Source organism: Cephus cinctus, unplaced genomic scaffold (genome assembly GCF_000341935.2).
Source record: "Cephus cinctus unplaced genomic scaffold, Ccin1 Ccin1_scaffold0123, whole genome shotgun sequence".
Classification (NCBI taxonomy): domain Eukaryota; kingdom Metazoa; phylum Arthropoda; class Insecta; order Hymenoptera; family Cephidae; genus Cephus; species Cephus cinctus.
In genome coordinates, this window is record NW_014332857.1 from 766,520 (window position 1) to 792,625 (window position 26,106).

General features: G+C 39.5%; 3 protein-coding genes across 43 annotated transcripts; all 3 read left to right on the top strand.

The window, feature by feature from the left end:
• Nucleotides 1-80: 80 nt before the first annotated feature.
• LOC107274929 (arginine-glutamic acid dipeptide repeats protein) lies at nucleotides 81-14,298 on the top strand. 36 transcript variants are annotated; one of them, XM_025079860.1, is made up of 11 exons: nucleotides 97-730; nucleotides 1,677-1,860; nucleotides 3,356-3,472; nucleotides 3,817-3,967; nucleotides 4,729-4,902; nucleotides 4,986-5,327; nucleotides 5,492-5,572; nucleotides 5,667-9,237; nucleotides 10,254-10,532; nucleotides 11,747-11,945; nucleotides 12,979-14,298. In XM_025079860.1, the coding sequence occupies exons 6-11, from the start codon at nucleotides 5,085-5,087 to the stop codon at nucleotides 13,043-13,045; spliced, it is 4,440 nt and encodes a 1,479-aa protein (XP_024935628.1). In that variant the 5' UTR covers nucleotides 97-730; nucleotides 1,677-1,860; nucleotides 3,356-3,472; nucleotides 3,817-3,967; nucleotides 4,729-4,902; nucleotides 4,986-5,084; the 3' UTR covers nucleotides 13,046-14,298. The 36 variants fall into 36 exon arrangements, with proteins under 36 accessions (XP_024935615.1, XP_024935616.1, XP_024935619.1 ...); XM_025079848.1 differs by lacking the exons at nucleotides 3,817-3,967; nucleotides 4,729-4,902 and adding an exon at nucleotides 2,843-2,884 and having other exon boundaries at nucleotides 96-730; nucleotides 3,356-3,558; nucleotides 4,930-5,327; XM_025079870.1 differs by lacking the exons at nucleotides 3,356-3,472; nucleotides 3,817-3,967 and adding an exon at nucleotides 2,843-2,884.
• A 140-nt stretch (nucleotides 14,299-14,438) lies between these two features.
• On the top strand, nucleotides 14,439-16,577 carry LOC107274940 (basic helix-loop-helix transcription factor scleraxis). Of its 2 annotated transcripts, none has more exons than XM_015754550.2 (3): nucleotides 14,439-15,453; nucleotides 15,801-16,092; nucleotides 16,337-16,577. In XM_015754550.2, exons 1-3 carry the CDS (start codon nucleotides 15,377-15,379, stop codon nucleotides 16,442-16,444), a joined length of 477 nt encoding a protein of 158 aa, XP_015610036.1. In that variant the 5' UTR covers nucleotides 14,439-15,376; the 3' UTR covers nucleotides 16,445-16,577. The 2 variants fall into 2 exon arrangements, with proteins under 2 accessions (XP_015610036.1, XP_015610037.1); XM_015754551.2 differs by having other exon boundaries at nucleotides 15,837-16,092.
• A 147-nt stretch (nucleotides 16,578-16,724) lies between these two features.
• Nucleotides 16,725-26,100, top strand: LOC107274932 (atrophin-1). Of its 5 annotated transcripts, none has more exons than XM_025079885.1 (8): nucleotides 16,725-17,146; nucleotides 18,308-18,520; nucleotides 19,847-20,131; nucleotides 20,248-20,383; nucleotides 20,506-20,625; nucleotides 20,898-21,001; nucleotides 22,598-23,194; nucleotides 24,160-26,100. In XM_025079885.1, the coding sequence occupies exons 2-8, from the start codon at nucleotides 18,518-18,520 to the stop codon at nucleotides 25,819-25,821; spliced, it is 2,907 nt and encodes a 968-aa protein (XP_024935653.1). In that variant the 5' UTR covers nucleotides 16,725-17,146; nucleotides 18,308-18,517; the 3' UTR covers nucleotides 25,822-26,100. The 5 variants fall into 5 exon arrangements, with proteins under 5 accessions (XP_024935653.1, XP_015610019.1, XP_015610018.1 ...); XM_015754533.2 differs by lacking the exon at nucleotides 16,725-17,146 and adding an exon at nucleotides 18,595-18,825 and having other exon boundaries at nucleotides 18,210-18,520; XM_015754532.2 differs by lacking the exon at nucleotides 16,725-17,146 and having other exon boundaries at nucleotides 18,211-18,520.
• The last annotated feature ends 6 nt before the right edge of the window (nucleotides 26,101-26,106 follow it).

Below are 26,106 nucleotides of genomic sequence, written 5' to 3' on the forward strand. Positions count from 1 at the left end.
TAAAAAGAACGTTTCAGTTAACAAATAATATACTTATTCATACACATCCATTATTATTGTTTACAGGAAATTCAATATGACGTCTTGCAATGGCTATATGTATACATAAACCTACTACAGTGTGAGGTCACTATTAACAAGAAATGTATTTTTAACGTTATTGGTGGATCATAAATGAGGAAATTTTATGACAGTAAATCAGGAAAATTGCGGGCGAAAACAAGAGAAGGCTAAAGAAAGAGAGTGGGAGAGGAGAGAGAAAGAGTGAGAATGTGATTAAGAGAGGGAAAGAGACATAGTGGGAGATACACAGGAGTTAGAACTGCTGTATGGAGTAAGAGTGAGAGGAAAATAAATATAAAGAAAGAATGAAAATCACAATGGCTGTGGGGTTGGGGTTGAATTTGCTATGGGTTTGGGGGGCTTGCAAACAGTTATGAGGAAATTGGGGTAACGAGATTGCGGAACGCGCCGAGTTGGAGCGCACCCCCACAAAAGAAAAACGAAACAAAAACTCAGTACAAGATGGCTGCGTTTGGGTGTTGTGGCTGCTGATCTGATTTTGTGCGTGCTGCTATGCTAGTTTACTAGACTGGCTAAATTTCGGCGAATTCTATAAGAGTTTTCGTCGTTTTCTTCTTACTCAAGTAACTAACTTGCAGTTGTGCGCGATAGTGGGTTGCGGTGCAGGTAATAATGCGAGAGCATTGCTAGCACGTCCGAATATTAAGTAAGTTTGCTTTTGATGTTTCAGCTCTATTCATAGTTTATTCTTATGCTTAATTAGCCTTTGTCTATGGATTATTTATACGGTGTTTTTTGTTATGGTAGTTTTATTACGGTTAACGTGAAATTGCTTGTTTGACCAATTATCGTAATTGTGTGACACGCTCCTTCATCCTTTCATTTTTGCGACAGAACGAAGCTCATGCTTGCTACGTCTCTATATGTATAATGGATAAGGTTTGGTTCGATTACTTAAGAAATCTACTCCATTCTGTTGTAATTTAAAGGAAATTTTAAGCTTGATTGCTTGCAAATGTTGAGAATACAGGTCTCTTTGGTAGCTTTTTGAGAATTATGCTGTTGGAAATTAGTATCAGTTTATTTAATAATGAATTTGAAAAATGTTAGATTCTGTTGGAGTGTTACCATATATTTTTATGATACTGTTTGTTACTATTTGAAGTTACTCCATGTTGGGCTCCCAAATAGAGAAGTCAATTACGTACTTGAAATTTGGTGAACTGGCGAGAACTCAATCAGTTATCAGGCAAAACATATTTTAAAGTGCAAAAAAACAAGGATTAATATAAAATAAATTTCTTAGAATTTTATGCAGTATGAGTTACATGATGATCGTTGTCTAATTTTAAACTATATTTTAACCTTTCTTCATAAGTATATAAATATTCATGTCCCACAATTAATTTTTAGTTTATATATGTTACATTTCATATTACTAATGTGCAATCTATATGGTGAAATGGATTAATATATCTTATTAAAATATTCACAAAGCAAGGTAATATTGTAATTACAAAATTTCTGGAAACTTGAATTACTTCATTATGAAGGATGGTATGACTATTTGTAAATTCAATTTCTGTTCGGAAGATTCTCTTACAATCTCAGTCTGTGTATAGAAATTTTACGTGATTCACAATATTTAATAGAAAATCCGATCAAAACGCTATACTCATATAGCTCCTATGTGGTTCAAGGGGTGGATGATTGGAATTTACTAAAAGTGCAAGAACGAAGCTGGTAGAAACCCTGGAGAAGGACAGTGGAGCGTTGGAGGAGGGAGAGATGTCCGCCGGCACCCAAGGCGAGATACGGGTTGGTCCATCGCACCAGGTTTGCTAATTTTTCTTGGAGAATCTTCGCTATGTAGCTACATTGCAAAATGCACCTAAATTAGAGCTTGCGTCTTTGCATAAGAAAGCACTCTAAAACTTATTATTAAGTGTCAAATCATAGTTAGTTTAATACATGCAAATTCCTTATAGCTTATCTTGCTTTGTGTTAATAACAGATTTTACAAATTTTTAGACATATCTTTATCTAATTAATATCTGCTATGACATCTCTCTTATATATCTCTGTCTATAGATCACTGGGTACCTGTAATTTCATTGGCTTGGTTTTTTTATTTTCAATTTGCATTGTCCATCGTTAACACCATTATTTATTCAACTAGCATAGTATAGCTATGATTTATTATTCATGTAGTTAGACATATTTTATTCAGAAAGTATTTAAACTAGATTATGCATGAGATCTCTCATGACATTATCTTTTCCTTTTAGTCAGACAAATCGTTATAATTTTCTTGAATTATCATTTCAATAAATTTTTTCTAACAGTTCTAGCACAGTGTCAATAAAACTGTAATGTGCTCAGTATCAGTTTAATTATTTGATACAACAGAATAGTCTGTGTAGCCTTGAAGTTCTTGTAATTCACCTTTCTTTACATAAATATTTATAATATGTGGCGATGGCATTGATCTGCTATCTTTGACAGTAAAGCATTGGGATAATTTGTTCTACCTTTCCATGTACATCACAAGGCAGTATTACTGAAGCAATACGATAACATATACAATTCATTTTAGATAATGTATGACATTGTATTTTTGCATGTGTCAAGTCACTTACACTAGTTACAAACATTCTCAGTATGGGTGTTAAGAAGTAAAAAGAAACAGGAGTTTCATCTTAGTGCATATGATGTAATAATTTATTTTAAGACGTACAAAGCTATAAGTAGAAATTTTCGTTTCTTTATTTGCTATCTGTGATCTGTCTCATATTATTATTATTTTTTTTTATTACAGTGATTCACATAATACTTTCACTCATTCTAAATAAATTTCACGGTAAGCATTAGAGTTATAAACAGAATAAGGGTGAAAGGGTACGAACCATCTTATTAAAGTTTTAATATACTCTGGCAAATAATGAATAGGAATAATCGATGGAATTGGAAAGTGTATTAGCTTCTATTTCCAAATCAAATCGTATCTAAATTCGCATATATTTGTCTACTATATGATGTAAGCATATGCAACACAATTTGCCCTGAATGAAAGTCATCAAATTCTCATCTTTATCTTTTACACTTCAGTCACAGTACAGTATCTGTGTCATTATATTATATGCTTTGGCTTTTATTATTCTACTCTACATTACTACTCTTTTTCATTGACGATTACTGTGCACAATATTCAGAGCTGGTATTTTGACTTTTTGTTTGTTTGTACGACCTTTTTTTTCTTTCTATTCCTGTTTAACACGCAAAGGAGTATGAAATGAGTATGAAAAATCTTACTGGACAAAAAATCTGACAGGATCTAGTGCGATGATCGACAACTGAAGTTGGTAGAAGTCGAGTTCGTAGACCATGACTGGATGTTCGTTGTGCCACGGTGTCCAGTTATCTTCTTGATGATACTCTAATTGCAGACGTAAGCACAGAGATAAAGACATTTGCAAATTCAAGACGTAATGTTTTCTAAAAGGACATGGAAAGAGAAGAGACGAGGAGAAAGGAGTTGAGGATTTTCTTCATAACAAAATTTGATTTTAAGAATTTATATCTAATGTGATTAGATGGTGCATACCTATTCTGGTTTATTCGTATTCCCTGTTCAACTTATGTCATAGTTTATACTAAAAAAAATTGTTACCTAATAATAGCAAGAGCAAGTCTCATTTGTAAACGTTCTTTGTAATATTTATAAAATTTTTTTTAATGGACATTCCTTTTTGACTATATTTTTAATGTGAAAATATTTGCATATTGTTTTAGAACAACTGATCTAGTTCTTTCGACATGCTTTTAATTTGACACTTCAGTACTTATCGAAGTCGGCAGCTTATTAACAATAACATTGATACGTCCAATCTGCTGGTGTATATGGTTTACAAGAAGGATAGAAATACGTGGCTAATTTAGTGAGGTATGCACTTCTAAAATTATATAAGCTTTGAATTAATTAGCTGCCAATATTAAAAGCTTAAGGCTGACTGTAACCCCAAGCAATTTTGTTTAAGTGTTGAAAACTAAAAAACTGGGCCTTATAAGTATTTTCGAGTTGTCAAGTGCAGAATGCAAATAAACCATAATCTTTCTATAAATTGTGTTGCATAGGTTTATTATATAAAAGTTACTAATTAGTTTTGAAGAAGAAAAAAAGATATTTAAAAATCCAACTTAAAACGGTTCTTTTCGAAAAAAGTATGAACAGAATGATACATACGCACTTTGTAGCTGACCTTTGATTACGGTATGAAGTGAAATTTTGCTCGACTCTTTGATTACCTGTACCAATTGCTTTGTGAAAATACTTACCAAGAATAAGTGAAGGATTTGTGTGAATGATCATGCACAGTGTATGTAGATTATTGAAAAAAAAAAAATAATAAAAAGCTAGGAAGGCGTTTTCGAGAGGGATATGCGTGTTCTTAAGCTACAAAGAGAAATATTTCATAGCCATAAATTAATGGCGACGACAGTGATATGTTCCGTTCTAGAATGCTTTCTTTCTCGGGAAGCACCGTTTCTGTTGTACCAAATCCATCGATGTAAAATCAGAAGGGGAAGGGAAAACTAAAAGAAAACTAATGCTAAAAGATCCCAGAGTGACGCTAGACTTAATAGCAAGAAGATTAATAGAATTTGAATTCATCCTTAATGATCTCATTTGAAATATTTACACAGTGTCATTTGGAGCTGCTATTATGATTTGAACTTGGAAAATGCCTAAGCCATAATTTGGTATATCGATGGATGAACGGAAACGTTGTTCAGAGAAGAATAAGGGAACGCTCAGTCTCGTGTGTCAATAAAGAATGATTGAGTTTTGGGGCTTTTGATAAGCAAGTCGGATTATAGGTGCGTACGACTAACTCGCTTTGGCAGTGGTGCTAACCGCGCACAATCCCCAATTTTGGGTACAGGAATTGGTTTCTTGCCAGGCCCGTTTGCCTGAGTATCGGCCGGGTATACCTCCTGGCGACCTACTTCCTGATCCAGAGTTCTCAAAAGAACGCGAAGAGCTAAGATGGATACCAGCGATGGCCTTGGATGGGGACCTTCTCATGTACCTGAGGGCGGCTCGTTCAATGGCCGCGTTCGCCGGTATGTGTGACGGTGGTTCCCCGGATGATGGTTGCGTTGCAGCTTCACGAGACGATACCACCATCAATGCACTGGACATCCTGCACGATTCTGGCTATGATCCAGGAAGAGCTTTGCAGGCTCTCGTTAAGTGCCCCGTACCCAAAGGCATCGACAAGAAATGGTCCGAGGAAGAAACCGTGAGTATAAGACCAAATCTTGTTAGTTAAAATTATTCATTTGAAGATATGCTTCCTCTTAGATTATATTGTTTTGATGTATCAATTAACACTTGTTGGAATCAGTTATGAGCATTCGTTTGGTAGATGCATATAATTGAAGGTATGATTGTGTTGTGTTACAGAAACGATTTGTCAAAGGTCTTCGGCAATTTGGAAAGAATTTCTCTCGGATTAGAAAAGATCTTTTACCTCATAAAGATACGGTAATGAAAATTTATTGGTGAAATTAATATACAATTAAGTGTCTCTGATCATTCGTATGGGTCTTCTTTTTTTTTTTTTTTTTCATTTTCACAGCCAGAATTGGTCGAATTCTATTATCTGTGGAAGAAGACTCCTGGTGCGAATAATAACCGACCACATCGCAGACGTCGGCAAGGATCCTTACGTCGGATCCGTAACACGCGGAACTCCAGAGCAGGGACACCCAAGGAGGAAGTACCCACGCCACCGAAGGACGCACCGGCAACTACTGCTAGTGCAAAGGAAACTGCTTCGGAACCGGAAATAGTTCCCGTTGGTACGCCAGCTAGCAATAATCCCGGTGGAGAGATCAGTTCCGTCACCGAAGACGATAATTCCGAAGAAGACAGTGACTCACGGGACACCAACACGAACGGGACAACGCATTCCTGTCAGCATTGCTTTTCGACAAATTCAAAGGACTATCAAATCGCTGGGAAGGACCGATTACTTCTTTGTGCGGAATGCAGGGCGCACTTGAAGAAGACTGGAGAATTGCCGCCTGCACCGCCATACTTATTTCGTCCGGTTCCTGCAGAGTCTCCAGACAGTCCGGGTAGAATGCGTACAAGAAACAAAGCTAAAGAGACTCCTAGACCCGCGAGACCAAGACGTACCGGAGGAACGGACACGCCTGATCAAGAGAAGCAGCAGCAACAAACGCCTGACAAGACGAAGAAGAAGTCTTCGAGCAAGCCGGAAACACCGAAGAAAGGTCAGAAGAGGTCGCAGACGGATGATATGGAAGAGGACAAAGAGTCACAAAAACGTAAACGTGGTGAACGTCCCGAGAGCCCGTCGGAATCGCTCACAACAGATAGTAACTCTCTTATGGATGAACCTGAGAGAGAAACGGAAACGGACGCCAATGAGAATCAACCTGCACCATCCGTTGTTGCAAGTGACGAACCTGCCAGTCCTATTATAACTACTCTGGAGGAGCCATCTGAACCTACTCCGGCATCAACGCCAATTCCACTTTCGGTTTCGGTTACGGTGCCGGTACCAGTTCCCGTCTCGGTTACGGTGCCGGTACCAGTTCCCGTTTCGGTGCCAGTGGCTGTCCCTGTTCAAGCACCTATACCGGTAGCTGTGCCAGTTCCAGTTCCCATTCAAAGTTTACCAATATCAGTGCCCGTCATTCATTCCTTGGATAAAAAACCATTGTTAATGGATGAGCCTACAGAGACCAAAGAACAAATAGAGGAAGTCTCACTGGCTATTAATCAGCCTCTTAAATTAGAACCAAGACCCATAGAAGTACCGATGTCACCGTTGAATGAAGAACTCAGAGAACCTGAGCAGCAACAACAACTCAATTTGAGTAATCCTCAGCAATCCAATCATCCTTTAAATGTTACTGACATGAGTCAAAATATTCATCGTAATTTATCACAATCTATTGCCAGCGCTGTCGGTATTTGTGCACCAGGAGGTCCCACTAATTTATCAAATCCTCAGATAACTTCTCAAAGCCAGCAGAATCTGCCTCTCAATATGCAATATCAAAGTAACGTATCGCAAAATCCAAACGTTCCTCAAAATTTATCACAGAACATCCAGCTTCCGCCAAATATACCACAGAATATTGGTAATGCAAACCCTTTGGGAGTTCCGCAATCCGTCTCTAATACGGGTGCAGAGAACAGCGTTAATTTAACGAGCACACAAAGTATGGGGCAAAGTATTCTTCTACCAACTGCCCTCAATTTAAATATCCCACAGAATATGTCCACGACCAATATCACTCAAATGCCGCAAGTACCAAGTTCACCGCAACCGCTTGGCTTAACAGTGATGCCTTCTGAAAATAGAATGTCAGAGCGAATGGCAGATGACAGATTGGGTCCAGAGCGACACCGGGATAATAGGATATTGGAGAGGATGTCAGACAGAATTCCGGACAGGATGGAAAACGCGGAACCTGAGAGACCGGAACCGACTAACTTATTCCAGCCTATACAACCACCAAGTATGTTGTCGACGGAAAAACCAGCAGCTATCTATAATTTGGCTGGTACTCCACCAATGGAACCTCAGAACTTAAAGATAAAGCAAGAAATCATACCACCAGAACCAGATCCTCTCCAGAGTCTCAAGGAAGTTAAAGTTCCTGGTTTTCAAACAGGTTTTCCAGGACCAACTCTCGAGAACATTAAAAAGGATCCTGATAGCTCTAGTAAACCACCTACCCCAAGTAAGCATTCTTTAGCGAGCAACCAGCAAGTCGCTCAAATACAGTCAGTAGCAGCTTCCCCGACTCCGAGTTTGCCACCACCTCCAACTTCTATTCCCCAACCTGTGATGCATCCTGCCCAGCAACCGAGTCCTCACATGACTCATCCATTCCACACACATCATCCCTTGATGCATCATTCTCTGTTCGCAGCGATGCATCCCTATCATCCACATGCTTACACTGGATATGCTCCTGTAGGTGGTTACCCACCATTCCCTCCGTATCCATACGGTCCCGTTCCTCATGCCATTCCACCTCCGTCACCACAGAGAAATCAGGAAAGCACAACAATGATGACTGCACACCATTCAAGCACAAGCTCCAGTGTGACGACCAGGGAGGAGGGAGAAAATCTAATTGCTACCCATCACCACTCATCAAGTATGCACCAAGCTACGACCTTACATCACGACAAGTTACTAACTATTTCCTCGCATAGTTCACACAGTCATTCATCCTCTCATAGTTCTCACAATGCTCAAAGGAAACCATCAATGGTATCTGCGTGTCTTACCTCCAGTAGCTCAGTTCATCATCATCATCGTCCACCGCAACCACAAGCTCCTGCACCACCCCCTGAGCCAAAGATGGAACCGGAACTTGTGGAACCTGAACCGGAAGAACCACCAAGTCCAAGAGGACCATCCCCGGAGCCTCGAATCGAAGACTCTGAGTGTCATCGATCACAGTCAGCGATTTTTCTTCGACATTGGAATCGCGGGGAGAATAATTCTTGCACCAGGACAGATCTGATGTTCAAGCCAGTTCCGGATTCCAAGCTGGCTAGGAAACGCGAGGAAAGGTCGAGGAAGCAAGCTGAGAGGGAGAGAGAGGAACGAGATAGAGTTGCTGCTCAGCAAGCTAGAAAAATGACAACTCCTGAGAAGCAACCGGAAGTCTGCAAACCTCCAAGTCGTGGTCCTATGGAACCGGTAGTGTCGCCTTATGATAGATACGCGGCAAGACCTGGTTCCTACGCGGATACACCCGCCCTGAGGCAACTGTCTGAATATGCCAGACCACACGCTGCCTTTTCACCAGCCAGACACCCAGCGCCACCTGATCCCATGCTGCACTATATGTATGGACCTGCAGCGCGGGAACGACTCGAACTAGAGCATTTGGAACGTGAGAAACGCGAGCGAGAGATACGGGAGTTACGTGAACGCGAGCTCAACGACAGGATTAAGGAAGAAATGCTCAAAGGGGCTCCAAGGCCTATGCCTGCGCCGGTCGATCCTCATTGGCTGGAGATACACCGACGTTACGCAGCTGCTGGACTTGCCCCAGGACCTGCCGCTCCTCCTCAAGCATTGCATCAGTTTGGTCTTTACGGAGCACCTCCTGGACCTAGCCAACTTGAGAGGGAACGTCTTGAACGTCTAGGTAATATTCCTTCTATATTTTTTTCTATTTTTTCCCCATTCCTGTATTTCTCACTTTTCACTTTTCTCTTCCTTTACCGGTACCCTCAGCAGGTTACCTATGCCCTGTTCAATGTCAATTATGGATCCTATCTAGTTGAATTTAACCATTTTTGTTCTCTTTGTACTCCCGTTTGAATATTTTTGCACTTATTTTTCTCAAACCTCCTCACGATTTCTTGTTTTTCCGTGAAACCGTTTACCACTGGCTTCAGACATCTTTGAAATTTTGAGAACAATCTTCTTTACCTGTTCCTTCCTTCTGTTCACCCATAACTCTATTTCAAGTGAAACGAGACATGGAGAACACTGTGACGATTGATAATCTTGGGCAGATTTTTTTTTTTTTTTTAACTAATTACCCTGTCTTTAAAATATCCTTTATACGACTACCCTGTCTCAGCAACACTATGTTTGATCCAACCGATAAGAGAATCAAGCCATAATAAGTAAACATTCTCCTTTCAAGAAGATGGAATGTTTCATAAAAACCCATTACTTGAATCCCCCATAAATAACACTTTGAATAAAAATTTGTCACAATATACAATAAATTCCCGTTTACTTTATGCAAAAGCTTGAACAGTCGGTACTCTTTTGATTTGTCAATTGAGAGTCAGTACCCCGTTGTATGTGGCTTGAGAAAAAAAAAGGTTGTTTTTCTTTTCACAAAAGCTTCAGTGTACTCGAGTGAACGTTTGTGATAGAATTTTATTAATATAAACGTATTAGCATCACAAGTATCAAAACTGCAGTAGCTTCTGTTTCCGTTTAGCAACGAATGTAAAAGTGAGTGTATAACGATAATAGGTCCTAAGTTTTCCATTTAATAGAATACATACGAGATAAGAATATTATCAAGTAGGATAAATTAAAAAATTAAGTATGTGTCAAGTGTGCCAAAATAGGATTATAATTAGGACCAATAGATGTAGATATGATAGATGGTGTGACTGACCGAAGCCCTGTCGGGTTTAGGGATACCGACTTCGGGTGGCGGGGGGCCAGCAGGGGGAGGGGCTGGCCATCCCGTGGCGGCTCATCACCACAGCCAGCTGGACGAGCGGCTGGCTCTGGCTGCTGACCCGATGGTCCGGTTGCAGATGGCTGGCATCTCGCCTGAGTATCACGCTCACACTCACGCGCATACGCATGCGCATACCCACTTGCACCTACATCCGGGACAGCAGCAGGCCCAGCAACAGGCTCAGCAACAGCAGGAAGCAGCTGCAGCTGCAGCTGGATTCCCCCTGCCTGGTAGGTCCTAGGGATCAGGGTGTCTAAGTTTCTGAACCTTTTTCCAAAAAGAAAAAAGAAAGAAACAATCTATTCTCGCTTGTTTCGCTACAATCGTTGTGCCTTCAAGCGTCTCCTTTTACAGTTGCGTTCCTTGTACACCTTTTTGATTTCTTTGATTTTTTTATTTTATTTTTGCGAACCCTTCGCCACTACCCCCGTCAACCTATCCAGGAGTTATCTGTAATTGTTCCTAACCGTTCCAACAATTCGGATTTACTAACGTCCAAATATTATTCTGTACCGAGCTTCGAAAATGCTTTTAACAGTTTTTAACTCGACCGACTATTGAATAGTTGGTCCCGTGCGTTCCTGTGTGTCTGCGCGTGCGTGTGCGTGGGTACGCAGTGGGTGGTTGTGCGTGCGTACGTATTGAAGAATGAAATTATGTTTCACTATCATTCTTTTATTCTTGTGTTGGGAAATTTTGAAAACTTCATCTTTTACACTGTAATTGAACGTTAAACATGTTGCGGTTGAAATTTCACGACCCTCGGAGCAACTATTGGTTAAAGTTTCTTGTTATTATTAAACTGCTTATTTTAAGGAAAAAGTGTCTTCGATAATGATTAGTTGTAACGTCTATAAATAACTTAAGGGATATCCTAATGTAAGAGAATGTGTAGCAGAAAGATTAAGTAGCACTAACAGTCCATTGAACTAAGTACTATTCGTAATTGTTCATTTAATGGTTCGATCACTGCTTGGCAAAATTGCTTTGGAGTGAGAGAATAATCAAAAACCAAATGAAAAAAAAAGTTATTAATAAGACTATACGTTTTCTATGTCCGATTAATGCTTTTGCGCTCTGTATAAGTGTACGTTTTAAGGATGAAACTTTAAGAAGTCAAATTCGAATGTTGCGTGGCTATAGTAGCAACAAACAATATCGAGACCACTGAAGTCCTTATTTATAGTTTCTTCTCGCGTTTAAAACAATCTACATTCAGAGACTGTAGACGCCCTGATGACAATACTTTCGTAATGCATAAAAAGAGATTCCTATCTTATAAAATTCTTCACATATGTATATTTTACAATAATTTTACAAATTGCATGCTTGCCATCTCACACTGTAGCTTTTAATATGTTTCTAAGCGTCGACATTATCTCATGACACAATTGCTGATCATTTTTTCGTTTTCCTTTTTTTTTTTTTATTCTGTTCCACGTAGCAGCAGCCGGTGCAAATTATCCACGACCTGGTCTAATGCCCCGGGATCCTTCGCTGGCTCTACACCCAGCTGAACTTCTTGGACGACCTTACGCGGACATGGCTGCCCATCACGAGCAGCTACAGCGACATCTCATGATGGAAAGAGACAGATTTCCACCTCATGCATCCCTGGTCGCTCATCATGAGGAATATCTGAGGTTCGTTTACAATGAATTAGCTCGAGATTATTTAGTAATCCATTAGGGGTCGTTTGCACTACCAACAATATTTTACGTTTCTTTTCATTATTTAAGACTGTCATCCTGGCTCAATCATGACCTGAGACGTTTGATGTAAACGGTGTTCGAATGTTGACAAGGCGTCCAGCTCTAAGGGTTAGCTTTTGTTAAGTTGAAGGACCATGTTAGTAAAAGTTATTAATTGGGTTACCTTTGTACCTACCAGTGCTACTGCTGCTGATTGTATATATACTGTATACGGCTGGAGATCAAGGAGGATGAATTGTGGATATGATGGGATTCATCAGAAATATTGTCTACGTGTAGTAGAAAAAAAAAGAAATGAAAAATTGTTCTTCTGTTTTTGTTTTCTCGTACGTGGTATAGGAAACAAGCAATGTACTTCCATTATTTATTGTTTTAATGCTGTCGAGGCCAGTTTGTCTATTTTTTGTTTAATCGATTAGTTCTTACCTTGAGACAAATCAGTACCTCGGAGAGTTTCATTTGAAAATATTGTTATGTATAGTATTCTCATGTAATGCGTACTAATTTATTGAAGCTTTCAGTTATATTTTATGTGAATTCGAAGCTCTTGTAACCTGCCTCTTATGCAGTGCAGAATTTATATTAATATCTGGCAAGGATAAATCTTTCTTTTTTGTTTCAATTGTACGTATATGACATTAACGAGGAATGTATGATTAAAAGTGATGAATTGGACTTGATTTTATGACGAGCATTACTTTGCCTCTCTTGGATTTACTTTAGGTACGTGAGAACGAAAGATTGTCACAGCCATAAAGTATTTTTGTGTCCGGTAACGTCGTGAACCAAGGATTTCGTTCGTCGTAGGGAAAGAGTGTGATATTAACGAGAGAAAAATAGAGAATTAAAAGTAATGCCATAACGTACGTTATAATAGTTTATTTAATAACGGCTGGTGCATTCGACCCCAAGAGTATTAATGCTCATTACTATGATTATAGAACTAACAATGGGTATTTTTTAGACAACAACGTGAGCGCGAGCTTAAAGTTCGCGCCCTGGAAGAAGCTGCACGAGGATCGCGTCCTTAAGCATAAATAAAAGAACTTTCATTGAAATTGTTCTTCATGAAATTGACGAGCTGTCAGAGACGTTACTGTTAAAAGCATTTCTCGCCATGACTTTTGATTCAAGGCACAAGAATGCAGGACGGTAACGCTGACCTTTTTTCACCCTCTATTTAATTTTTCTTTCATACTCCATAAGAATTTTAATTTTTTTTTATCCCCATCTCACATGCTACTTACTATAAGGCATCATGGGCAGTAATCTGTGTCCTATGTAACACATTAGTGTAAATAGATGAGAAAAATATCTATAGCGCGCTAGTTTATCCTAGTGCCGTATAGAAGATACGAGTTCATATAGCGACGCTTGTTGTACTGTAAATTCATTGAAAAATCATTATTGATGTTACTGCAGTAACAGCCGCAATCTTATTATGTGACACCTCGTGAATCAATAGTTTCTTAATGACGACTTGTATTCAAGAGGAGACATCGTCTCAAGCCTATTGGCTAATTTTATTGTCTTTTTCTCAACTGTTTTTATCCTTATTTTACTGTCTTTTTTTTATCGGCCAACAATACGTTCTTTCGCGTTCTTAACGTAGCGTCTCTCGACGCTATAGAGAAAATGAGGGACATATGTATTTTGAGCCAAATCTTTTAATCTTATTTTAATACCCATACAGGGGCTCGTGTTTCTTTCTACCTTAAATAGACTGTATTATTTAAAGACGAAGAAAACGGAACCGGTAAACTCTCGCGTAATTTTTACATTAAGTTTGAGTAATCCTAATTATCTTTTACTTGTACATTTTTCCTTTTCTCGCCTCTCAATTATTTTATTACCTGGAAACTTATTGCTGCAACTATGGCAGGTTTTTAATGATAATAGCGATAGTGGTAATAGTAATAATAATAATAATAACGACAGCGGCTGGCTGATTGTAAACATCGAAACAAACTGACCAAAGTTAAACGTTTTGTCGAAAAACGTTGGATTGTGAGCGTATAATGTTCCTCGGTTCTACATTGTACGTATACATAGTTTCATATAGATGATATTGTATTTTGTATTAAAGCGAGAAGCACAGTGTATATGTTTAGACTTTCATGTGTTAACGATATCTTTTTCTTTCAATGAGAAAACATAAAGCCGTATGCTGCTACTTTGATTCTCATAACCATTGGAGTTAATGTATTTACATTTACATTATATAGGCTACAATAATTGATTCATTGTAATTCAATTGTTTAACCAAGTAAAAATTTCATACAAATCTCTGATATCAATGACTGTTACCATACTTATATACATAAATAGGATACAGACTTTCACTATGGATTATAATAATCATTCTCACCATCAAACACTGGTAGGTATACTGATCCAGATAAAAAAAGTCTCTTCGATATTAGAGGGATTTCTTAATCAAGACTGTTGATGGAGTGAGATGAAGTTTAAAATTTTAGAATTTCACAGGAGTCTGCGTAAATGAAAGTTTGAAATGCATGATAACTAATAAGTGGATTTTAATTAATATTTTTTCAACTTAAAAACCTGCACCATTCTCATTGCTTTAGCATGCAATGTCATGAACTTCAGGAGAAGGAAATCATAAAACTTTTAATTGCGTTTAATTAAATTCTGTACAAGTCCACTAAGATTCTTGTATAGGTATAACATATTGCAATCAATCAGCTCTAAATCTGTACGTTATGGTTAAAAAATGAATGTTAATCTTAATCACAGTATCTATAAGTATTGAGCCGGTTGTAAGATCTAGAAAAATTGTAAAGTAAGACAGCGCGAGCGAAGATTGTAAAAGTCGGATAGATTTGGAATTACGTGCGAAAGGACCAGAAAACTACTCTAATTAGTTTAACAGATGGAATTTTTTGCTGACAGTAGGCCTGGGCCTGGCGGCTTGTTTTTATTGGATGTAATGTGAAACCCAGAGTCTGGCCACTTGTTGAGAGAGTCGCCGTACTAGCACAGTAGAACGAACGTTGTGACTGCACGTACACACGTGTAGTGCACGTGCTACTGTATAGCAATGGCAATGATGTTAGCCATACTGGCAATGGTTTTGTATCTTTATATATACATATCTATACTGCACACCACTTCTCGTCGCAGTGGTGCTGCTCCTGATGATGATGACTATGCCTAGTGGCAAACGGAAAGAGAAGAAGCTCTTGGTGGGGTGTGTCGCCTCAGGGGCACGTTGCTCACGCCTATTCATTCATAAAAGGAGTGTTCTCGCCGTAAGTCCACTTTTCTGTAGAGCCAGTCATTAGATTTATTATAATTTGTGAAAAAGAATTGCACCGAGAGAATACAAGTGCGTAAACGAGATGGCAGCCAGGAAAAAGGAAGAACCAGCTAGACAGAGATATCAGGCGAATGCACGTGAGAGAGATCGAACTCATAGGTAAACACTTGTCCTTGTCTTTTTTTGAAAAATTAGATTATTATGAGTTATTTTTAATATTTTATTAATTACGTAATCCCTTTGTGTACGAGATTAACTGGATGCGTTAAATTGGAATTGTGCAAGATATCCTTTGGGAATTTTTGAAATGTTTCTTTGAGAGTTATGAATGACTGTCTTTCTTTTGCCTTCTGTTTACAACCCAGTAGATTGATACTTGGATCTGTGTTAACGGGATGTGTTACCTCATTCGATTAATCGCTGTATAATCGATAATTAGGTATTTTCGGGTTTGTACCCGAGAATGATACGTTATTAGATTCTGTCTTTAAGTGACGTAAATACAGGTACGCAACTCAAGAATCCCAATCTTCACTGTGCAGCGTAAACACAGCCTTCACTGCCTTGAGAACATTGATCCCCACGGAGCCGGCTGATAGGAAATTGTCGAAAATAGAAACATTAAGATTGGCCAGTAGCTACATTAGTCATTTGGGCGCTGTACTCGTCGCAGGAGCCATAGATCAGCCGTGTTTGCGGCTTGAGGAAAATAATCTGTCACCGCTTATGAGTAAACTGGGTGATTCTCAATCCAGACCACAAGTCTGTACCTTTTGCCTTGCAATGCATAAAAAATATGTAAGTTTATAATACATAATACAAGAATTTATAATTCTATTGTAAGTACGTATACTGTATATGTATAGGGACTAAATAAGAAGCATTCATTATTGCATTATGGGAATTTATGATTTAATTGGGTCAGTGTATATACATATATGGTATATATACTTGAACATTTGATATGCTACTTACAGGCAACGTAAATACAAGAGAATCATTGAGAATTACGAAGGACATTGAGACTTTTGTTTCTTTCCAGAATCTCAACGTTGCGTCGCAGATGATATCAGACTATCCAAATCAAGAAGAAGCACAGTATATAATAGTCTCGTCGAATTCCACGGCATTTGATTTGAATTACGCATAATGCGCGTTTGTCAAATTGTGTCTGTACATTTTTTGTAAATAATTTCGTTACGTCGATTAAAGTTTTATACTTATAACGTATTAACTGTTTAGGACCTAAATTTGTAATAATAATAATACTTTTGAATATTTAATTTTTTGACATTCGTTAATTAATTCTATACCTCTTTATTACCCTTTATTCGGGGCGCAATCTTATTAATTTGTTTTTTCTCTGTTTATTGCGTTACTATAGTACGAAATTTACATTATTATAGTAGCATATTTTTTGATTTGTGCTTAAACAGTTGAATTTTGACCAATGACCAATTTTATACGGCATAAGTCAAAATAGTTGTTTAAATTCGTTAGTTTAATTTGTATCTCAGTATAATTGATATAATTAGATATGTTGTTAAATAAATCTCATTTTGTTAATCCCCAAGATATATCTTAAATTTACATATGACTTCTAACGCGAACATTTTCATACGGTTGAGGGTCCTTTAATTTGAGCAATGACTAGCGCTGTGAAGGGGGCCGGTTGTTTTTAGTTTTCTGAGCTGAAAATGCTGTGAGGAAGGACGTTTTCATTCTTTTCCCTCCGTTCGCGTTTCTCGTTACCATTTCAGTTATTTGCATTCGGTTATTCATTACGGTCTATTTGATAATTAATATGTTCGCCTTGAGAAGAGAACAGAAAACATATCAATCGTGGAATTAGGTAAGTTCTTTATCTTCTTTAAGTAGCCTGGCAACCGCCTTATTCCACCATTACAAACTGACATTATTATTTGATATTACTGCTCAATTAATTATTTTCAATTAAAGGAACTCATTAAGGCACACAAAATATATTTTTAGTGGTTTAGTGTTATTATTTTTTACTCGTATTCATTTGAATTTCTTTCTTCTATCAATGTTAGGTGCATTATGCTCAGCGTAAGCGTTCAGATATGACAGAAATAAAAATTTAACATATAACAAAATTTTGATGTCAATTATCTTACTCAGAGTCCTAATAAGATAAAAGACTTTCTAATCAAAAAGTGTGATGCGTCTTCTGACAAAACAGACCGACAAAATTCTTCGAGTTCTTTGCTAACTTTTCATTACACGCTTGATTCTCGAGATGCAAATCAACAGTTTCGTGACGTCATTTCCGCATTACTGATAAAACGCAGCTTCATCTGTTTGCTCGTTCGCATTTACATAATGAAAAAGGTACTGTAAATCTGAAAGAATAAATCAAGTTATAAAATAATTAAAAATAAATTTGATTCCGTATTACCATTCCCTTCCTTTGTCTGGTTGGCACTAAATAAATTGTCACATCTTTTGTCCTCTAAATCATCTGTACCTTGAGCAGACTGTTAACTCTTTGCGCACTTAATAATGAAATTTTAGTAGACAGTGGTACATAGTTGCCACCACATTCGTTGTTGGCGTAAAAGTATCTTGTGAAGACGTCGTCAATTGCACGAATAATGGAGAAGATAATGTTTAAAAAAATTTGTAGAACATTTCCAATGTCTAACAATAGTAGAATCTCCGACATTTCAAGCTATTCAATTTACAAAGTAATAAATTTACCTAAGCTTGAGCAGAGAGAGTGAGAGGGAGGTGTATTTTACGAGAACGAGTATACTGTACGAATAAGGAAGACAGGTAATGGATTCGTAATAGAAAAAGTAAAGTGAACATAGAGTATAAACATTGTATTTTAAAAGAGAAAAGAAACGATGAAACCTAAAGAAAAGAATGGACAAGTACTAATAATCTAGTAAAATTCATCCGTGTGAAATCAATGAAACATATTCAAAAGCAAAGTGATTGTGGCGCGGTGTGGCGCGACGTGAGGTGATTTGTCCGCCATCTTGTAAAGGGAATTCCGTGGTGCTTGGAGGTTCAGCGAAAAGGAACAGGAGCTTCGCCAGAGGCCGGGAGTTCTCTTGGAATCGTCGTAGCGTTCCTCGCCAGTCCCTGGGTAGAGCCAGGTGACCTCGAGCGTGGCCAGGGGGACCTTCCACTGCTGGGAAAGCGGACAACGACCAGCAGGAACTGCCTACGAGCTCGACCAATTCGACTCTCGAAGATGGTGAGCTGTTCGAACTCTCTTCTCTTACCCTTGACAATTTCGCCGCTTTCTCACGTTCTCGCCCTGTTACACAGTGACTCGATCGCGAGAGGGAAAGTCACGCACCTTCCCGCCGCCACTGTCACGGCCATTAACCTCGATCGAGAAACGATTCGGAGAATCGTCGATCGATCTCGCGATATCACGGCGCGGCCTCTCACTCCGGCTTGTCAATATTTTTAGTCGGAGCTTTTTGATTTGTTGTTACGCTTATCGGCTGCAGCGCCGTTGCCAGCGTCGCTGTCGCCGATAATTCGCGCGACACGGTAAGTTGACAGTACGGATAACCTATATCTTTCTCGATTCTTATGGCTTTTCCCTTTTGTCGCTCTTTATCTTTGTTACTCTTTCTGTGTGTCCCTTTGAAATATATCTCTATCTTTCCCTCTCAGACTCACCCTTGATCCTTGTGTTTTTCTCTTTTCTTTTCTGTCTCTCCCTCTCGCCCTCTTTAGCTATTCATCTTCATGAAATATGTTTTTTTTCATTACTCGATTTTAACTGGACGTGTATTTAGTGTAGACGGCCGTGATCAAGTTCAGACTTGTTCGGAGGTTTTATATTTGCGACAGTTTTTTTGTTTCTGGTTTTCAGTTTTGTATATTGAAGCTCTGGCTATAGTTCTGTCTCATATTTAGATTGTAAAGCTTATGAGCTGTACTAGACTTGTAGCAGCTTATAAACTGAATGGAATAATTGTAGTGAATGATATTCCTTGTGTAAATATTCTGATATTTCTGAAGTCAATGACAAACTTCTGTTTCCTGTTTTTCTTTTGTGGTGGTATAATTTATATATTTGGATCCTTTGCCTATTTGTATAATTATTTGCAATGCTGTTCATTGCAAAGAAGGAGAATACATTGTGTGTTAATTCTTTACATTTTATCTGTTATATGCAGTATAATCTTCTCACTTAGATTTGATGAATCATATTTATACTGAATTAAATATGAATGTGAGTCTTTGATTATAGAATATCGAGAAGTATTAATTTACATCCAGACAGTTTTGTGTATCCTCTTATATAAAATATTGATTTTAAAGAATACAATTAGAATGCTGTATTGTATCAATGTGGTGAGAAGCATTTTCATGTGTAGTATAAATGATTGAAATTGAAACCTTTTCATGAAACTGTTTCTCACATATAAGTGAATTGTAGTATTTAATAACATTATTTTATCCCTTTGATTGCAGGCAAGGGTGGAATATTTCTGTGTTATATTATTTGTCCATAAAATCTGTAGTAATTATCTGTGTTAAATGCTATCTTATCTTTTTATAGAGTTCGGCATCAACTGGGGGTACGGAGGGGTCCAGTCCAGCCTCCAGCCCTGCATCAGCGGCGAGCCTTGCAATGGCAGCGCCAAAATATGGCACTCTGGTACCTAATCGTATATTTGTGGGTGGTATCTCAGCAAGTACCAGCGAAGCAGAACTTGCACAACTCTTCTCAGCGTATGGCAATGTCAAAGCTACAAAAATAATTTCCGACCGTGCCGGAGTTTCTAAAGGATATGGTTTTGTCACATTTGAAACTGAGGAGGAAGCAAAAAGACTTCAGCAAGAGGTTATCATCTTTATCCACACTTAATCTAATACTGTAGCAAAAATTATATTTATCAAACACATTTATTCGTTGTGATTTCTACACATTATTTAAGTGTTCTTTCTTTTTTTTTACAGTCTGAATGTATTGTATTGAGGGAGAGAAAGCTGAACATAGCTCCTGCAATTAAGAAACAACCTTTCAATAGGTCATTTGACGGAGGTTCTGGATCGCCTCCTGCAGTACCCTCCAATGCATATTACTACACAAATGGTTAGTGCTATAAAACTTCAAGAATATAACTCGACTATTCATTGAGAGTGTAGAATCATTCCTTGTATCTTTGATAATGCATCGATCAGACTTAATACATCATTTTGAATAATTTCCACCAGGAATGGGTCTTACGTATCAAAGTGGAATGACATTCTACAACACAGGAGCGCCGGCTCCTGGTACTCCCATTGCTCCTTCCGCTGATCCTGCAACCATATATCAAGCAGCAGGAGTCTTTGGTGAGTTTCAAAAGAGTTCGCAATTTCATATCTTTAAACATTCATATATTTTAGGTTAAATCACGTGTTCCCAATTACACATGACATAAATTGCATAAAAGTTTTTCTGAATTTTGTATTCTTTTAGTACCTTACTAAACTGACCTACTAACTTACCTTGCCTAAAACTGTCATTGGCCTTAAAGAATAAACGTATTTTCGCTCAATTACTGAATCAAGAATTACAATGTGCATGTATCTAAGGACCAATAAACGTAATTGATAATTCGTAGGACCTCAACCAGCAACGGGGCACCAGACATTCGCACCAGTTATGTATCCTTGCCCAGCGCCATCATTATACATGCCACAACAGTACCAGTATACCCCAATGCCGGTAAGTCATTCAAGTAACCAGCATTGTTGTGCAATGAAATACTGTTCTTGTTGGAAAAGAAAAATTATTCGGGTATGTAGGTACTTCTCGTAATCCGTAGGAAATTCTTAGTCATATTGAATTATCGATCACGGGTGTATGCTATTGTATTGGGATTAAACAGTATATCGGTTACGGTTTGACAGACAAACGGTCTTATGGGAGAAGCCATGCCACCGGCGTTTCTACCCAACCCTCAGCAAATGCCTACTTACGTCCTTCTCGACGCTATACAGTATTGAGGTCTAAAGGTATATGGTCTATGCTACGTGTCCAGCATGTAAACGCATTTTATGTTTCTCGTATTTTCTCCTCTCTCGCTGTTTCTCTTTCTCTCGTCAAATTTAATATGTCGCATGTTTCTTGCATGTATCCAGTATCCGAACGCAATATAGTCCTGGACTGATACATTTTGTGAATCTGCATCATTTCACTCAATACAAGAATTTCGTAAAAATCACAATTGGTATTACGCACAACGTTTCACTGCTGCATATGTAATCTTTTTGACTGCACTTTGTATACGAAGAATATCTTCAGCAACTGACATGTCATTTCTCATGGGGATAATAGATCAACTTGGCAGATAAGATAGATAGTCGGTAGTTACGTCGTTACTTTGAAATCATATTTTTTACTTTCTGCAGAATTCAGCGATTTTAATAATGTCGATAGACTATAGATGCAGAAGTGGAATGCCGTTTTTCACTTTGAAGCGAAAATTTATATATTTTGTTGTTATTGTCCTTAATGCCCTGGGTATAGTTATTTGTAACTAGTACTTGTAGAAATTTTTCGTATCGAGATGCATTGAGACGATACACCATGATACATTTCATCTAAAGAAAATTGGGAGAATAATTGAACTGCTTGTCGGATCAGCCAGAAGCTATTTAAATTCTTGAACATTCGTCTAGAATTGCATTCTAATTAGTGGAAAGTGTCATGTAACACAATCATAATCGTGCTGTATAAATAATTCATTTCGTATTACATTACAGTGTGCACCACCGTGTTTCAATGTGCTTATAGGATGGTGACGTTACATATTTACTTTGTGAAGCTCAAAATTAATATGATTTTTGTCTAACTTCAACGATCGGCCAGCGCATGTTTTCCATGTAAATGTCATACTGATTTATCAAGGATACGCAAATTAATTTGCCATGCAATCGGCAGTGCTTCTCCTCGAAGCTACTTAGTAGGAATGTCATCAATTAATACATGACAGAGGAGATATATATTTTATTAAGAACGATTGCAAGTCAAATAATTACCGTACTCCTTCAGAGACAGGTCTATAAGGAACCTGTATGTAAAAGCAAATTGTGAAGTCACGATGCATACTTTCACTTGCATAATATTTATTTAATTAAATCTTATCAGTAAGAGGGATTCCATGAAGTTCCATGAGCTTCGCACGCTTATACAGAAAATGCATATTAAAGTGTGCTTAAAGACTTTAACGAATGGCATAATTAATAACTAATTGTAATCAGTGATTTAATTTTTTTTTTGAATTAAAATCTAACGATACAATTCATAATTTCTTTGCAGTACGATTCGTATTACGCTGGAGCAGCTGCCGCCGGTGCTCCACAATATCTTTACACAACGAGCAGCGGTCCACAGAGCAACATTGGCAGTGGAAGTGGCGGCGGCGGAAGTGGTGGTGGAGGTGGTGGGGGTCAGGGTGTTCCTGGTATCGGTGGTTCAAACGGTACCAGCAGTAACAACAGTGGTAACACTAATATCAACGGTAGTAACAGTGCAACCGGAGCCACAAGTACGCCTACGGTCTCTCACCAACAGCAGCCCTCATCTGCAACGACGTCAGGCCTCTCGTCAGTTGCATCTCTTGGTCCACCCCCGCCACCCTCAGCCAATCACCACTTCTATTCTACGGGCGGTCCTCCGCCTCCTGGGCTTCATCATCCTCCGCTTGTCACATGCCCACCGGCTCCAACTCAGATCGAACAGCATCTTTATTACTCGTTCCCCACCGCTGGACCGCCAGGTCCTCCTCCGCCTCCATCATCTGCACATGCTACTCTCGGCCTACCGGATCAGCAGCTATTGCTCTATGCAACTGATGCTTCTACTGTTGCTACCTGCCAACAGACATCAGCTGACGCTCAGACTTCTAACCAAGAGGTAAATTTGATTAATGATCAATTTATTTTTCCATGGATCGGCCGTGTCTACCGGACGGCGTGAGTCGCCTATGGGGGAAGACGGTTTATCCTTATTCATTCGCATTCCTTGTACGCTTGTCGTATGTTCATGATAATTGCTCGGTTGTCCACTTTTCCTACATTTTCTTTTTTCCTTCGAGAATACGCTATTCTTTTATTCGACACGTGAATTTTGTAGCAATCCAGAAGACTTGATGCTTTACTGATTTTATTGATTTATATGCGAGTACTAAATATTTTCGGTATTTGAATTCCGTTTGTGAATCTTATATCTTGAGAGAGATGTATATATGTATAGATTTATTTCATTTCGAGTTTCAATAAGAGGAAAAGTAGACACCGTGTTTCCCATGTTTTTTTTTTTTTTCGGACGACTCGTTATATGTCTTTTCGCTTTTCGTCACTACTTGGTTAACGAAGGAGAACGGCTCTGGCTATGCGCTACTTGCTTAATGATATATTGCTGGTTCAATATTTATGAATGAATTGCAAAAAAATCATAAATCACTGTTCACTATCATTGCCTAATAGCGTCTGTGGGCAATATGACAAAAGCTTACAAGGCATTCCATTGCAGAACATCATGAGACTCGTTTGCATTATTTGTGGTTGCAGAAAGGTTTGTGGTTAGAAAATAATGTAGTAATACGATGAGGATGTTCATTTAAAAGAAAAAAGAGAAGAAACAAGACTATAAAACATCTCTCGATGAATTTCTCTTAAATCTTCATAAATCCATTTCTCGCATACCCGGGGCTCATCTCCTCGAGAATCAAGCCAAATAATCGGCGTAGGCGGAAGGGATGTAGTGCGAATCGTGACGTATCGAATTTACAAAAAAAAAAAACCCAAAAAAAAAAGAACCAAAAAAAATAACCATCGAGAGTGAGGATTGCAAAACGACGTGTTGAATAAATATCGCAGGACTGTCGTTCAACGTCGAGCCACTCGGATCAACCGCACAGTGAAACGCAGGCTGTTCAGCCATCGGGATCGGCTACACCTCTGGTATCCTTAATGCCCTTCAAATTCCCCGTGTCCGCTCGATATACGAATTACCATCCGATCGCAATCCACACCGCGAACTTGCACGGCTCGCAGAGTTCCTTGAACAATGCCGAGGAGTGCAACAGCAATCAGATGCACTGCAGGACCATCTTGTACCATCATCCGGCCGCGGTTTACATTCCTCACACGCACGGACCGCAACAGCCTCCGCCTCCGCCACCGCCACCACCTCCGCCGCAGCCCCCGTCGTTCCACGACGGCTCGACCGGGGGCAGCCTCCTACCCACACCTCCACCGCATCATTACAATCAACCCACTAGCTTCGAGTCGAGCTTCAAGATGCAGAATGTCACGCACAAGGACTACTCGAAGGTAGTGGGTACACAAAACGCCTACGCAAAGTCACCGAATCTTAACATCGCCCTGATCTCGGGCGCTTATCATCATACCGGTGGCTACGGGAAGGGACCGCAGAGATACGCGGCATCCGTGGACCATGCGATGATGGGTCACAAGTATCAGTCGGGTGGTAATGCATTTAATTCTCCACGCGTATCTCACGGTCCTGCCCATCAGTATTGCAAGAGAAGCGCCAACCTGGGCTCGCCGTCGCCTTCCGGCTTTTATACGTCGCAAAAATCCATCGCCACCCTGGCTCACTCCTCCGCTCAAGCTTTTCAAAAGTCCTCGAGCTACAACGTCCCGCCGTACGTCAACGGACACTTTTATACCTGTAACTCAGGCCCTCAGAGAACGACGAACGAATCGAGGCATTTCGATAACGCCAATGGTCGTCGCAATATTTACGTTTCGAGCGAGAACGCGAACGAGAGTTCAAACGGTAAGTCAGCCGTTCAACGTAATTCGTATAGGAATAATACCGGTAGCAATTCGACCAAGAGCGCGAGCAGTAGTCAGGGTAGCGACACTCTCAGTCAATCAAATGAATCGCAACCGGAAACGGTTACGGCAAATGAACATCCGGTGAGCCCACCCCCGGCCCCCTATTCCCCCATGACTCGACTACTCCCAACTCTATCACCGCCCAACCCTCAGGTCCAGTTTTACGCTCCTGCCCAACAAAACCGCTATCAGCCTCCTCCGCCCCCGCCCCAACATCAACATCATCATCAGCACCAGGCGCAGCATCACCATCACCAACCACCGTCACACCATCAGCATCCGTATCAGCACCAGCAGCAACAGCGACGCTACGCGATGGCCACCTCTATACTACCGACCGGACGGAACAAGACGTCGTCCTCGGATAAGTACACCTCCACCGGAAGTACCGGGCAGACCGGCGCCTCCATGCTGCGTCAGCAACAACAAAACAAATACAAAGTTAACGGCGGTCTCGTACAGAATAATCCTGGAAACAGCGGTACCGGCGGTAAGGTGTCCGACGACAGTCTGGGCGGCGCTGGTGACGCCTCGAGCAACTCGGTCGGTCGTTTGCCGATTACACCCCCGGCGACGCCACGCGGTCATCACGCGAACCACTCGAGTCATCCCGCCGCCGGCGATCAGAATCAATTGACCGACGCGTGCCATCAGATGCAAGCGCTCACACTCTAAGCGTCTTTTTTTTCTCTAATCTGTGTGTCTGTCTCTTGTACTTTTCTTTCTCTTGATGTTGTAAGAGAGTCCTCATCGTTCTCAGATGATACTCAGAGCCAATGGGCCATACTCGAGCGGGCTATACAAATACGATGTGTTACACGAATAGAATTTAATGAATTGTCCGAGAGGACGAAGGAAGTTGGTCCGGATGTTGTTGGGGCTAGAGGGTAGAAAGTATTTAAAAAATATGGGATAGTACTAAAGGGGGGAAGTTAATGGGAGTTGAAGTGTGATGGTTTG

Excerpts from the sequence above, each read along its gene's own strand:
- LOC107274932 (XM_025079884.1), top strand. The coding sequence starts at position 19,484 with ATGAATCATATTTATACTGAATTAAATATGAAT. Across the intron at positions 20,132-20,247 it reads CAAAAAGACTTCAGCAAGAG|TCTGAATGTATTGTATTGAG; the intron begins GTTATCATCTTT and ends TTTTTTTTACAG. Across the intron at positions 23,195-24,159 it reads CTCAGACTTCTAACCAAGAG|GACTGTCGTTCAACGTCGAG; the intron begins GTAAATTTGATT and ends TAAATATCGCAG.
- LOC107274929 (XM_025079847.1), top strand. The coding sequence starts at position 3,513 with ATGTTTTCTAAAAGGACATGGAAAGAGAAGAGACGAGGAGAAAGGA. Across the intron at positions 5,573-5,666 it reads TTTTACCTCATAAAGATACG|CCAGAATTGGTCGAATTCTA; the intron begins GTAATGAAAATT and ends TCATTTTCACAG. Across the intron at positions 10,533-11,746 it reads AGCTGGATTCCCCCTGCCTG|CAGCAGCCGGTGCAAATTAT; the intron begins GTAGGTCCTAGG and ends TGTTCCACGTAG.
- LOC107274940 (XM_015754550.2), top strand. The coding sequence starts at position 15,377 with ATGGCAGCCAGGAAAAAGGAAGAACCAGCTAGACAGAGATATCAGGCG. Across the intron at positions 15,454-15,800 it reads GAGAGAGATCGAACTCATAG|GTACGCAACTCAAGAATCCC; the intron begins GTAAACACTTGT and ends ACGTAAATACAG. Across the intron at positions 16,093-16,336 it reads TTGCAATGCATAAAAAATAT|AATCTCAACGTTGCGTCGCA; the intron begins GTAAGTTTATAA and ends GTTTCTTTCCAG.